The sequence below is a fragment of the Panthera tigris genome, chromosome A1 (genome assembly GCF_018350195.1).
Source record: "Panthera tigris isolate Pti1 chromosome A1, P.tigris_Pti1_mat1.1, whole genome shotgun sequence".
Taxonomy (NCBI): Eukaryota; Metazoa; Chordata; class Mammalia; order Carnivora; family Felidae; genus Panthera; species Panthera tigris.
The window spans coordinates 18752180-18765544 of NC_056660.1; the positions used below are offsets into that span (position 1 = coordinate 18752180).

General features: G+C 47.4%; 1 protein-coding gene across 5 annotated transcripts in view; it reads left to right on the forward strand.

The window, feature by feature from the left end:
- Positions 1–13365, forward strand: part of SLC25A15 (solute carrier family 25 member 15) — a 63555-nt gene that overhangs the window by 20850 nt on the left and 29340 nt on the right. For 2 of the 5 annotated variants that reach the window (XM_007099422.3, XM_042961564.1), the window contains one exon: positions 8709–8833. In XM_007099422.3, coding sequence (XP_007099484.2) covers positions 8779–8833 — 55 coding nt within the window. In that variant the 5' untranslated portion in view covers positions 8709–8778. The other 3 variants (XM_042961514.1, XM_042961653.1, XM_042961722.1) reach the window with 3 other exon arrangements.

Here is a 13365-nt window from a genome sequence, read left to right on the forward strand (position 1 = left end):
CTGCCAAGTGACTCCTTCCTCTTCAAGACAAGCCAGAAGTCTCGCGTTCCCAGCCCCCTTTGCAGGTCCGGGTACAGGCACGTGACTCAGGTTCCATCCATCAGCGGCATCTACGTGATTTATCAATTTGGAAATGAGCTAGACAAGGCGATGGACATGGTGTGGCAGTGACCTGTCAGGCAAAACTGGCGGCAAAGGTGCCCAGCAATAGTTCCCACGCAGAGGCCCTGGCACAAAAGGGACAGTGGTACAGACTACAACATCTAGAAGCTCTGAAGGAGGTGCGCCGCGGTTTCCACGGTGGAACACTTCTGCGGTGTGTTCTGGGATTTGTTTCAAGAAGTTCTTCAGGGTACTCCATCTTCTCATCCAGAGATGGTGAAAGTCACCCAGCATCCTTTTTTTTCGTTTTTGTCTTTTTTTTTTTTTTTTTGAGAGAGAGTACATGTGCATACGTGTGCAAGTGGGGGAAGGGCAGAGAGAGAGGGAGACAGGATCCGAAGTACGCTGACAGCAGAGAGCCCAATGTGGGGCTCAAACTCACCCAACTGTGAGATCATGACCTGAGCCAAAGTCCCACGCTCACCCAGGCGCCCCCACCCAGTATCCTTTTAATAAATTGTTCCTGTGCTCCAGAGCTGGCTTCTGTTGATGGCAACTAAGAGTTCTGAGTGACATATCAACAGGCTTTCCTCCTAAGGGGCCATTTGTCTTTCAAAACCCACCCTGACATGGGGGGCCCCTGGGGGCCTCCCCTGAAACCCTCTTTTCCATCATTTATTCCCTTCTCTGGGATGCCATGCTACCCACACCCCTCTCGCTGCATATCCTCCCCAAATTCTGTGTTCCTTCCTCCTCTCCTTGGATGGAGGTTTCTCTGAGGCTAGCAATTGTCTCTTTAATTTCTGTATTTCCAGCACTTAGTGTGGGTTGACACAGAGCCAATCAGTGCTAAATGAACATTTGTTACTGATAGGAAGCAGTGAACGGATTTGTTTGGGAGAACTAGGGATCATGAAAAGGCTTTTGAGGTGCCTGTGTCTAGTACAGGTCTTGGTAAATAGCAGGGGGGGTTCAACAGGTAGAAATTGTTGGGACTGTCCAATTGCAGCCCATGGGGACATACAGTGTGCTCTTTAAAAATTATTATATCCCTAAGCAGTTCCCCATATGCTTACTATGCTTTGGGGGAGATTCCTGATTACCTAATAGAAATCTGCCCTCCCCTTCCCACCTGGGTCTGCAGCGATGATGTTTCAGGCAAGGTGGGCCTCTCACACAGTCCCAAGTGCTTAAGTCATCATTGGTCAAAAAAAGGGGTCGACCAACCAAAGCCTGCTAGCCAGATCTGGCCTGCCATTTCTTTTTGTATGGCCCGAACCGTACAAAATGTTTTTTAAAGTTTTAAAGTTGAAAAGAAGCAAAATAAAATAATATTTTGTGACAGGTAAAATTACATGAAATTCAAATTTCAATGCTCATAAAGTTCTTCTCTGACTTATTTGGCTTAGCATGGTACACTCTAGCTGTATCCACATCATCGCAAATGGCAAGATCTCATTCTTTTCGATGGCTGAGTAATATTCCATTGTATATATACACCACTTCTTTATCCATTCATCAGTCGATGGACATTTAGGCTCTTTCCATAGTTTGCCTATTGATAGCGCCGCTATAAACACCAAGGTGCCTGGAGCCCTTCGAATCTCTCTTTTTGTATCCTTCGGGTAAATAAAGAGTGGTGCAATTGCTGAGTATTAGGAGGTCACTTGTTGTGATGAGCACTGGATGTTGTACGTAAGTGATGAACCACTAAATTCTGCTCCTGAAGCCAATACTGCACTGTATGTTAACTAGAATTTAAATAAAAACTGGAAAAGAAAAATAAAAACTTTAAAAAAGTTCTATTGGAACACAACCTACTTACCTCTTTACCATGTCTGTGGCTGCTTTTGTTTACAACAGCAGAGTTGAATAGATGTGACAGGGATTGCATGCCCTGCAAAATACTTACTGAAATATTTACCGGCTGGTTGGTCCTTTTCAGAAGTTTGCTTGCTGACCCCTGTTCTAAACCAATATGGTAACTCCATTCTCTTCCCAGTGTTTATGTTTGGGCAAGCATGAGACTCAGTTCTGGGCTAATACAAGGGGAAGCGTAACAGGGGAACTCTGGGAAGGATTTTTTGTGTGATAAAAAGGATATGGAGAAGGCTTCCTTCCTGCCCTTGTGTGTTGCATGTGAAGGTGTAATAGAGCTATGGCAGCCACTTTGTGATCATGAGTCAAGAGAATCACAGAGAAGCTGACCGAGATACTTTTGAGCCGTTAAATTAACCAACTCTGGAACTTCCTATTTCTAGATTTCTTTTTATATGCAAAATAAATATATTAATAGTAGTTGGGCATTCTTTTACTTGTGGCCAAATATACCCTAAAACATATGATTTAAGAAAATTATTTTTTAAATTATGTCATAGTATTTCTTCTTATTGATGATCCATTGAATCGTATCCATTTATGGGCATTTATCCTAAGTCTTTGCTATTATAAATTATGCCTTTAAAAATATTTATGTGACAAATTCAAATCTAAGACTCGTGAAATATACATCTCAGGTGATTTTCTTTCTTTCTTCCCTTCTTTCTTTCTTTCTTTCTTTCTTTCTTTCTTTCTTTCTTTCTTATACCCTTAAAAGCTGTCAAGGAAAAGACAAAAAAGAAATTCCCCCACCCTTAAAATATTGTCTTAACAAAATCTTTCATGGGATACAAAGTACCCTCTTATTCCACATAGATGAAAAAATCCAAATCCATGTTTTTTTGCAAATACAAACTCTACTTGATTCCAAAAAAGATTTGAGAGAGTCTTCAGTAAATGTTACATCAGCAGCCAACCGTATTCAATGGGATTTGTGTAATGGGAGTTGTGTAACCAAAGCATTTTTTCTTCATTCTCATTAATTAAAAGTACCCTTGAATCAGAGATGATTTACATTTTTGAATTATTTGCAACTCCAACGAACACTTTGTTCAAACACATCCACATGGTATTAGGGCCAAAACGCTGTAAATAATGAAATTATTTCTCCTTTTGGTATCATTAACTAGTGTATTGTGAAATACTGTTGAAATAGCAAAGTCTCCCTTCTCCACATTAGCCACTCTGTCCCCTCACCTCTGACTTGCGTTACACCTGCCCCCTCAGCACACTGTCAGCTGCACTAATGCCCCTGGATTACACAATCCCCAGCGCAGCAAACAACCACCGGAGCAAAGGGGTCAGTGCACCGACTTGCTTGTTGCTTGGAACCCAGATCTGAGATGCCACTGGGTGAACCTACCTATATTGACAGCAGGGATGCAAGAATCTAAAGTCCTTGTTCTCAAGAGGCCATCGGATTCCTGGGGAATTACCCTCAGAACAAAGTTCGCGCGGTCACTTTCATGATTTAATGCCAAGCAGGTGATTTTTTTCCAATCGGTTCTCTCTCAGCTTCTGTGAGCTGTTAAGCTTTTCAACACCTTGTAATTGTGCCTCTATTCCTAAAGCAAAGATAACAGAAGGAGCCACTCCTGTGAGGGATTTTCAGCTGCGGAGGTGATTTTATACACTATCATGCAGGGAGACTTATTTCAGGAGAAAGAACTGGTTCCTGAAACCCTCTGGCTTTTAAGAGGAAGCCTTCTGGGAGGTATTACTGTGGAGGGTCACAGTTACGAACATCAACTTCAGATTGGACAGAACTTTGTGGAGTCCCAGCTCTTTCATTAGTACCTATATAAATTTGGGCAAGTGTTGAGCCTCACTTTCCTTCACGAGCATCATTGGTGCCAGCCACGGGGTAAGGCACCAGGATACAGCAAGGAAGACAACAGGGCAGAGGCTATCGGATGAGAGTTTGTGCAAAAAAGGTAACTTCATAAATTAGGGGTTAAAATGTTGCACAAATGTTTCCTGGTTGTTTCTCTTAAGTTCACGGGGATAAATGGAAGCTAAGGTTGTTGAGGAGAGGTGAGGGAGAGAAGAAATGTAGCAGGAGTGAGGAGAGCCTGGAATAGCCTTTGTGAGAGTAGAAGAAGGGGCTCAAGGGAGACAGGACAGAGCATGAGACTGGCTGGGCGCTCAGCAAGGGTGCATGCGGTGAACTGGAGAAGCCTCTGCCCTCACGGTGGATTGCCCCAGCAGGCTCCCAAAGCAGCAGTGGCCCATGTGGTGGACTGTTCCTCCAGGATCACAGAGATCAGAGGCCGTGACGCTGTCGCGTGAAGGCCGGGGTTTGAAAAGGTTAAATGGCTCATTAAAAGTCATACAGATTTTTACCCAAGTATGCTGGCTCCAGGTTCAGTGCTTTTTCCAATCTGTAACTGCGGATCTGGATCTGCCCTTAATTAGGGTTCCTTTGGACCTCATTCTAGTTTGCAAAAGCCACTGGACCAGGGGATACTGAAAGTCCCTTAGTCCTATGGGGTGTTCTAACTCCAGGTTCTGCTCCTTAGTCTGCTTCCCACCAGTTACGTCACAAGCCACTTTGGACAAGTATTTCAAACTCCCTGGCTTGTTTCTATAATTGCATTCTGTTTCAGAAGTTTGACTTCTAAAGTGCTGATTCTGTGAAAAGTCAGATTTGTGCTGTTTTGAGGAGTGCCCCCATTGATCAGGGGTCTGGTACCTTCATGGCACCACCTACCACAGGAAGGTCTAGTCCCTCCTGCATTCACCTTAAGCACTAACACAAGTCACGTGGAATATTTGAGTCCCTGCCTCCTGCCCCCATCACTTTAACTTACATTGGCATTAGCCACATGCCACATCCAAACAGGGCAAACACAGATTGTAAAAGAAAAAGACAGCATGGTTTAAGGAAGAAAACTGTGGAAAATGAGAATAAATGCATGAAGACGGAACCAAAGGAATAGGAAGGCTATGACCGAGTTACACTCAGCAGCTGGAAGCAACGCTAGACCAAGTTGTTTCCAATGGAGCAGGTGTTCGCTCTTTGGTTTAGGACACTAGAGAAAATTCCTTTACTCCCAGTATAAAAGATTCCTTGAATAGTGCTTTTTCATAAAATGTCGGAGAGCCATAGAAATAGCCTGTAATTCATTAGAACTAAAAGATCAGAGAGGCCGACTGACAGCTAGCTTTCATCGGTGGGTGTACTTTCTCCAATGTCATTGGTGAAAGTGGAATTCCGTGCGGTAGGCAGAATGGGAAAAACTGTGTGTGTGTGTTTATGGCAGTAAACGAATGTGTTTTTATCACTACAGTTTCCAGTACTTTTGTACTCAATTATAGTTTTTTTTATTTTTTTTTCAATTATAGTTTAAAATCGAGGCCTTGAGTCCCACCAAGGTAACCCAGCCTAAAGAGTGGGTCCTCCTAACTCCTGACACCCCCAGCCCCCGCCCCGAGGGCCAACTGGGGTCTTGCCTCTCACGAGGGCCCCGGGAACCTGGAAGAAGAAAGGCAACCGGGACTCGGACACCGCTGCCCGCCCGCTCCCGCGCTCCCGGCGCCGGGGACCCGCGAGCTGCGCGGCCCGAGCGCGCCCGCCTCCGCCGCGGACTTCCGCTTCCCCCGCCCCCCGCCGCCGCCGTCGCCGCCGCCGCCGCCGCCGGGGCGCTCCTGGGCCCGCGGGGTCTCCGCCCCGTGTGCTCCCGCGCGGGAGGGCGGGGCGAAGGGCCGGCCTGCGGCCGCCGCGAGTGTTAAGCGGCCGCCCCGAGCCGCGGAGGCAGAGCCGGGAGCCAGCGGCGGAGCCCGAGCACAACGCGGCCAGCCGGCGCGGCGGTGAGCGCAGCCCCGGCCGGCGCTCCGGGCTGCAGGGAGCCCGCGGGGAGGAGGGAGCGGGACGCGGGCGGGCCTCCGCGCCCGGGCGGCGTGACCTTCCCCGGCAGCCGGGCAGGGCTCAGGGGTCCGCGGCCCGGCGCGCCGCACACGTGCCCAGGGACCCGCGGGAGCTGCCGGCCGGGGCTCGCCGGAGACTCGCGGGCTCCGCGGCCTCCTCCCCGCGGTGCTCACCTGCTGGGAACGTTGCCCCCTTTGCTCCCTCCGAGTGTCATCAGGCCTCCGGGCGCCGCGCCGCCGGTGCTCCAGCCCGGGGTGGGGGTTGGGGTGGGGGACGGAGGCGCTTATGAATGGGAGACTCCTGCAGGTTGTTGGGGGCAGAGTCAGCGAACGCTGAAGCTGGGGAGAGAAAGTTGGGAGCGGTCTCCCTGAGCTGCCCCTGTGCCCGCCAGGACCCCGAGCCCCGGAGCAGGAGCGCCTGCCTGGCCGGCGTCCCAGCGGCCGGACGGGTGGGCATCGCAGCGCCAGGTGCCCCGGCTCTGGTGACCCGGCGGGCGGGCGGCCTCCTCTCGCGCCAGCTTTGGCCCGAGGCTGGAGTCTTTCCTCAGTGCGCGGAGTTACCTGGCGGAGAACGCGACCCCAGAGGATTCTCCCGACCGAGAAATTAATTTCCCCAGGGAACGAGAGAAGGCCTGTTTGTTTCTGTTGTCTCTCCTGGAGTCGGGCTCGCGTGTCCTTTGCAGGAGGGGTAAAGGGACGCTGAAAGGATTCAGCTTTTCAACAGGCTCAGGAATGAGTCTTGCCTCCCTCGGGCCGAGCCGTATGTCCTCTTCAAGACTTCTGGAAGCCTTCTTAAGTTACACAATAATTTAAGTCCGTTGCCCACGCGTTCTGAGTTGGTCTGTTCCCATCACTGTTTAGTGTCCTAATCTAGAAGTCGTTATTTGTAGGATTCAACGTGTTTAAGTTTGGCTTACCTGCAGGGGTTGAATTCACACTGATGACACAGTACGGTCTATGCCTGCCTTTCTTTGTGAATTAAGAAATGTCCACACCCAAATAATTGACCACTCTGAGAAGCCACGTTGGTTGGGCCCTGTGTGACTCTTTTCTCCATGTGCTTCCATTTTTCCTCTAAAACGCAGGGTTCAATGTTTATTTTTTTCCTTTTTGGTCAGGTTGGAATACTGTGGAATTAAATACTGGTTGGTAAGCACAGACCCAAAAGGCAAGACTTGAGTTGAGTCCACTGACTACTTATAAAACCTTGGAAAAGCCCTTGCTTACTGGCCTCAGTTTTCCATCTGGAAAAGGAGGAGATTGGATTAGGACCCTGATATCCTTCTCGAGGTACCGGATGGCCACCACCTTACCAGCTTTATTTTTTTTCTTAACTAATCCCTATGCCTAATGTGGGGCTTGAACTCAAGACCCTGAGATCAAGAGTCCCCTGCTCCACGGACTGAGCCAGCCAGGCTCCTCCCACTTCATAAGCTTTAGTTATTGATCCTGCCTCTCCAGTCCTGTCAACACAACACCCATGTCTTGTCTAACTTAGTTGCTTTTTCAAGTCCAGTACTGTGCTTTTGTGGTTGCAGTTTTTGGTAAAGAAATCAAGATTCTTAGTGTCTGGTCATTGGCAACATGCTCCAAGTGGCTAAACTTGTGAGTGGATAAAATTCTTTTCTGCTGATGTTTAGGCTGACATTGGCCTTCATTAATGATCCAGCTGGCCCACCACCCTCTGAGAGGTGGCCTGATGAGCACAAAGGTCTTTAGTGTGATGAATAAAAATTGTTCTTTGTTATTCACAGATAAGTCACTTACATGGTTTGAAAACCACACAGAATTGGTTGCTGAATTGGTTATCTTAATACTCTGTCAATGAGCCACCTTTCCTTTTTTTAATCCCTATTTATAAAGTCCCTCCCTCTGCAATAGGTGATTTTTGTGTAAAGGCAGAGGAGTAAACTCTAGTCCTTCCAAACTTCTTGGGATCTAGCACAAGCCTGCTGAATCATGATCATTAGCACAGAGGCCTGGGTAACTGAGTATTAAGTGCCCCAGTGATTCTTATCAAGCAAATTGAGCACACAATTGACCAGGTGTTACTTTTCAAAATGTGGTTGGGGGCTCAGTCATTATCAGCCTCATCTCGCAGCTCGTCATGACTGGTAAGGTTTCTGGTCCCACGTGAGGCCTATCTCATCAGAATCTAGTTTCACGAGGTCCCCAGGTGATTTGTGTATACGTTTATGGTTGAGAAACTCTGGAAGGGACTATGATGATCATGTTTGGTGCCATGCTTCATAGCTCTAAGAACACCTGTCCCATGTCACTATTTGTGATTGCCTTTGTATTATAATACTTCTATTACTCACTTTTTATATGTGGGGACCCCTAGCTTTAGGGGCCCAAGGGGCCACACTGCAGGTGGCAGAGCAGGCGTTCAGACCCAGGCATGTGTCACCCTGTGGTGCTCCTAACCCATTCCTTTACAGACCTACCGTTTCGTGACTTCCTTTTAGGGACCCAACACAGGCTGCTGTCTGAATTTAGAGCTGAGCCTAGTGGACTGATAGCTCCACTTAGGGCTCTGAAAAACTAGTTCGATGTGGCTTGGGTGTCTAGTATTTGGCATTAATTTGTAGGCTTTTCAGAAAGGTCGGTTGAAATGCCCCTCCCCCCACCCCTCCCACCAGTGGCTATAGCATTGATACTCCATTTTTTGACTTGTGAGTTTTTTATGAGGAGGTAGTGGGTGGGGAGAAGGGGAGGCCAATTTCTAAGCTGCACTGACATTTTTGACTGCCTTTCTTTGGAGAAATGTAGAGCTGATCTCCTGGCTCCCAGAAGTTGAGGTCCCAGTAGATGGTGAGCTGCAGAGGCCCCACTGACGGAGAGCTCTTGTCTCCTCTCAGGGATATGAGACACCCATCATAAGCTCCAGAGAGTTGCCTTCTACGGAGCCCAGCAGAGGAGTGGGCAAACATGAAGTCCAGTCCTGCCATTCAAGCTGCCATTGACCTTACAGCGGGGGCCGCAGGTAATTCCAGGGGAAACCTCATCCTCTATTCCTCAAGTACCTGCTACGAGTGAGCTCCGGTGAAAGGGCGAAGAAAAGATTACCTTTGTCACTCCAGAAGCAACATGCTTTCGCCTTGGAGTGGATCCATTTAACGGATGTGTAATACTGTGTTCCAAGAACGGCCGAAGGTAGAGTAGTTCCCTTACAGTAAAACTTTGAGTCAGGGTGCAGAGTGGGAATGTCCTCAGTTTACAGCCAGAAACCCTCACAGCTCAAAGCTGAAGTCACTTGTCCATTGTCACACGGCTGGGATATGCAGGTGATATGGGATTTTACTCCAAGCCTGGCAATCAATCTGCAGAGCCCTTGCAGTCCCGGATCACACTGTGCCACCTCTCCAGGGAAATCCCAGTTACTGCCCTTATTATTGCCAACGACAGGAAGGAGGACACCCTTTAGAAATGTCTTTGGTAAATGAGACTGATATTTGATGGTTTCTGCAGCCCTAAAAGGAAAGGAGGGGCCCTAGGATTTGCCAGGGAATGGTGGGCTGGACTGGGGCCGAGCCCCAGAGTTGACTGCAGCCCCATAGGGCACAAGTACTCTTGGGCTGTGCCTGTAACACACAAGCCACTCTCTAGAAAGATTACCTTTGCTCAGCCTGAGGTCAGTAATTGGAAGTGCATGCGTAGTAACTTGGTTCTCTAGGTTCCTGTGTTATTTTAGGGGCAGAGAAGTGCTGGGATGCTATTTCCCAGATGAGAACCCTGGTTTACCCTTGCCCCTTGTACTGATTCTTCTAATGGGTCGCAGCTCCTGGGAGTGGAGAGGCCAAGAGGGGTGGGTTGCCCATTGTCCTCTTATCCAGTGGGACCTCCTGGCTCAACACACCAAGTGGGCTGCCACCTGTCATCCTGTCATTCCCTTAATTGTGAAGAAAGTCACAGTTCTGATGAACCAAGGGTCGACCAAGGTAGGCTAACGAGGAAGGCTATAGACCGTGCATTATAGACGCTAGTAAGTGCAGGCACCAGCTTCCAGGTTAGAGACCCCAGGAGGGTCCTGGTCCAGGAGTAGGGGAAACTAAGGGCTGCCTAGGTTTTGCCCCACTGGCCTCTTGGCTGCTGAGTGCCTTTGGGTCGGTCCCTTACCCGACTGCAACCCTTGACCACATGTTCCATTCCCCACCCCACACCCCGTGCCACATTGGGAAGGCACCATGGGAACAGTGGACCCATTTGCCTACCTCTGGCACCCTCTTAACAGTGCTGTGAATGCTCTGGGCTCAGTTTTTGTCTCTGTCATAGGAGGGTATTTAACCACATGAAAAATTCTCAGCTTTTGGAATTAAACGTCCCTCAGTCAGTCTATCAAAGATGTAGAATCTGCTGTGGTAGGATTTTCTTTTTCCTGTGAAGGCTTTTCTGTGTGGACAGGTGTTTGGGTGCCACATTTATAATTTACAGTACATTTTTAAAAAATTTCCTTAAAGTTTATTTATTTTTGAGATAGAGACAGAGCATGAACGGGGAGGGTCAGAGAGAGAGGGAGACACAGAATCTGAAACAGGCTCCAGGCTCTGAGCAGTCAGCACAGAGCCCGACGTGGGGCTTGAACTCACGGACAGTGAGATCGTGACCTGAGCCGAAGTCGGACGCTCAACCGACTGAGCCACCCAGGCGCCCCCCCCCTTTTTTTTTAAATTTTTTTTAAAGTTTATTTTTGAGACAGAGACAGAGCATGAACGGGGGAGGGTCAGAGAGAGAGGACAGTACATTTTAAAGATCTAAGTTGCAAGGGTATTGTTGGGAGTCTAGCGTGTAAGGCACTTGCTGGTGGACATGCTTTGTTTTTAATCATAGTATTAACATGTTTTGGGCCCTTACGTGTATGGCATTTAATTATCCTGATGACTAGGTAGGATTTCTTCCTGCACTGGTAACACAGGGTCACCCCTCACTGATGTAGACTGCCCTGTATTTACCTTTGGAGGACAACAGGCTCCTTTGCAGGGGTCTGTGCTCTAAGCCAGCAGTGCTGGCAGAGGAGGCTCCTGTTAGTGATCTGGGAACTCCCTCTGCTGGGAGGTGCGTGCAGTGCCAGCAGGAGGCCACAGCCCCACTTTGGAGGGGTCTCAGTCTCCCAGTGATGGAGCTAGAAGGGCCTTTAGAAGAGACCATTGGTTCTAACGCTCACTGTATATGTAGAAAAGAGACCCAGAGAGGGACAGTGGATTTGGTCATGATTGCACAGCTAGATGGTGTCAAGACAGTGCTAGGACCTTGGATGCTTGGTTCCTTGACAGCCCTATTGTCTTTGTTTTAATACTATGTAATGGGCCAACAGCACTCCTGGGGGTGGAGGTTAGTCTGGAGCCTTTGCCGCCCGGCTCTCTGGACCAGGACATCGGGCCATCGTGGTCTGAGGTGATCTAGGTGTAGCATACATGTGTTCTTCTCTGTGTCCCTCCTTTTCGCTGAAACAGACCTCTCCCATCTGGCAGGTTTTGGGTCCAGCTCATCTACTGTCAAGTGCTGGGAAGCTGTCACTGCCTGTCAGAAGCTAGTATAGGAGAAATTCCAGGAAGGAACCAAGAACTCTAAGCAGCTAGGGTGGGGGAGGGTCTGGAGAAGATAGTTAAGTAATTGGATGATGTTGAAATGAGGCAGTGTGGAGCTCAAAAGTTAAATTGCCTTAAAGGGTAACCTTGGTCTCCTTTTAAGAATTAGCAGTTTGATGATGATAAAATAACACCCCCTCCCCCTGCCCCCCTTGACTGCTCTATTCCTGTATGCCTTAACTAGTGTAGTTTGGGAATGTGACATTTTCGATCATTGGCATTTATCCTCTCAAATGCCAAAATTAAAAATAAGCCAGAAGCCTTTTTTCCTTATTGAAATATGGTTAACATCTATTAATTTCAGGGGTGCAGCATAGTGATTTGACAGTTGTATAGTGTGCACCATACATGTGGTCAGCTTCTGTCCCCATACAAAGTTGTTAAAATATTATGGACTGTAATTTTCATCTCCATGACTTATACCTGGAAGTTTGTATCTCTCAGTCCCCTTACCTGTTTCGTCCACCCACCTCCCCTCTGGCAACCACCAGTTTGTTCTCTGTATTTAAGAGTGTTTGTATGTTCTTTAGATTCCACATATAAGTGAAATCACGTGGTATTTGTCTTTCTCTGACTACAATTTCACTTAACATAATACCCTCTAGGTCTATCCATGTTGTCGCAAATGGGACGATCTCCTCTTTTATGGCTGAGTAATATTCCATTGCATGTGTGTATATATATGTGTGTGGTTGTGTGTGTGTGTATATAGGCAATTCACCCATTTTTACTGTAGAAAGAAACATAGGTAAAAGGATTACTTCACCGAGTCCTGCCATTCATAATTAGTTCACACCGAGTATGTATCTTTCCATATTTCTGTGGACATACACATGTGTAAGTACTTGTACAAAGATAGGAACATACTATGAATATCTTGGTGTCAGTTTAAACCTGTGTCTTATTGTATGTGCACATAGGTCTGTACGATTAAGACTGCATTCCTTCTGCTGTAGGGATACACCAAAATTTCTTTAATTACTTGTCACTGGACATTTTTGTTTCACGAATATTTACACATTGTAAACTCCCCTAAAACAGTATCTTTGTGGTATAATTATTTCCTTAGGACAAAGTCCTAGAAATGGAATTGCAGGGTTTAAGAGATTATGAGCATTTGTAAGGCTTTATAACCTCTTTGGTGTGTGTCTGTTTTCTCTCTTCCAAACAATTTCCTCTCTGCGGTGAATCCCCAGTCTACAGCTTTCTGCCCAGGTGAAGACAACCCGAACACCCCACTGACACTTGTGTTCAGTCCGTCAGCCTTCAGGTAGTTGAGCAGCCGACACATGACCTGGAATGCAGATATGTTGTTCTCTTGACACCACAGGGGCAATATGGAATATCCTTCTCTTGAGGGATATTTTCACCGAAGATCCAGATGGGTGCAATCCCTCTGCCATATCTGAGAATCTGTTCTGGCTCACGGGCTATTTTACTTATTTATTTTTACTTTTTTTAAATCTTTATTTTTGAGAGAGAAAGAGAGACAGCACAAGTGAGGGAAGGGGCAGAGAGAGAGGGAGACACAGAACTGGAAACAGGCTCCAGCCTCCAAGCTGTCAGCAGAGAGCCTGACATGGGGCTAGAACTCACAGACCGCGAGATCATGACTGGAGCCAAAGTCCGACACTTAACCGACTGATCACCCAGGCGCCCCTCAAGGGCTATTTTATTTTTAAGCTTATGGAAAATTTTATCTTCCTTGGATTTTTGTTTTGCCATGGAATCCAATTCTTCAGGTACTCATGGTTCCCATAATTTCTGATTCATTTGCTTTTTCAACAACTTCAGGTGTAATCTCATCTTGTTTCTATTATGATTCCAAATTCTGGAAAAAAGTTGTGGTCTGGAATTGTTCTGTCCAAATAATCTGATTGTGTGCAAGCCTGCTTATGTCCCAGTCTCCAGTCTAAGGGTCTGACGCTCC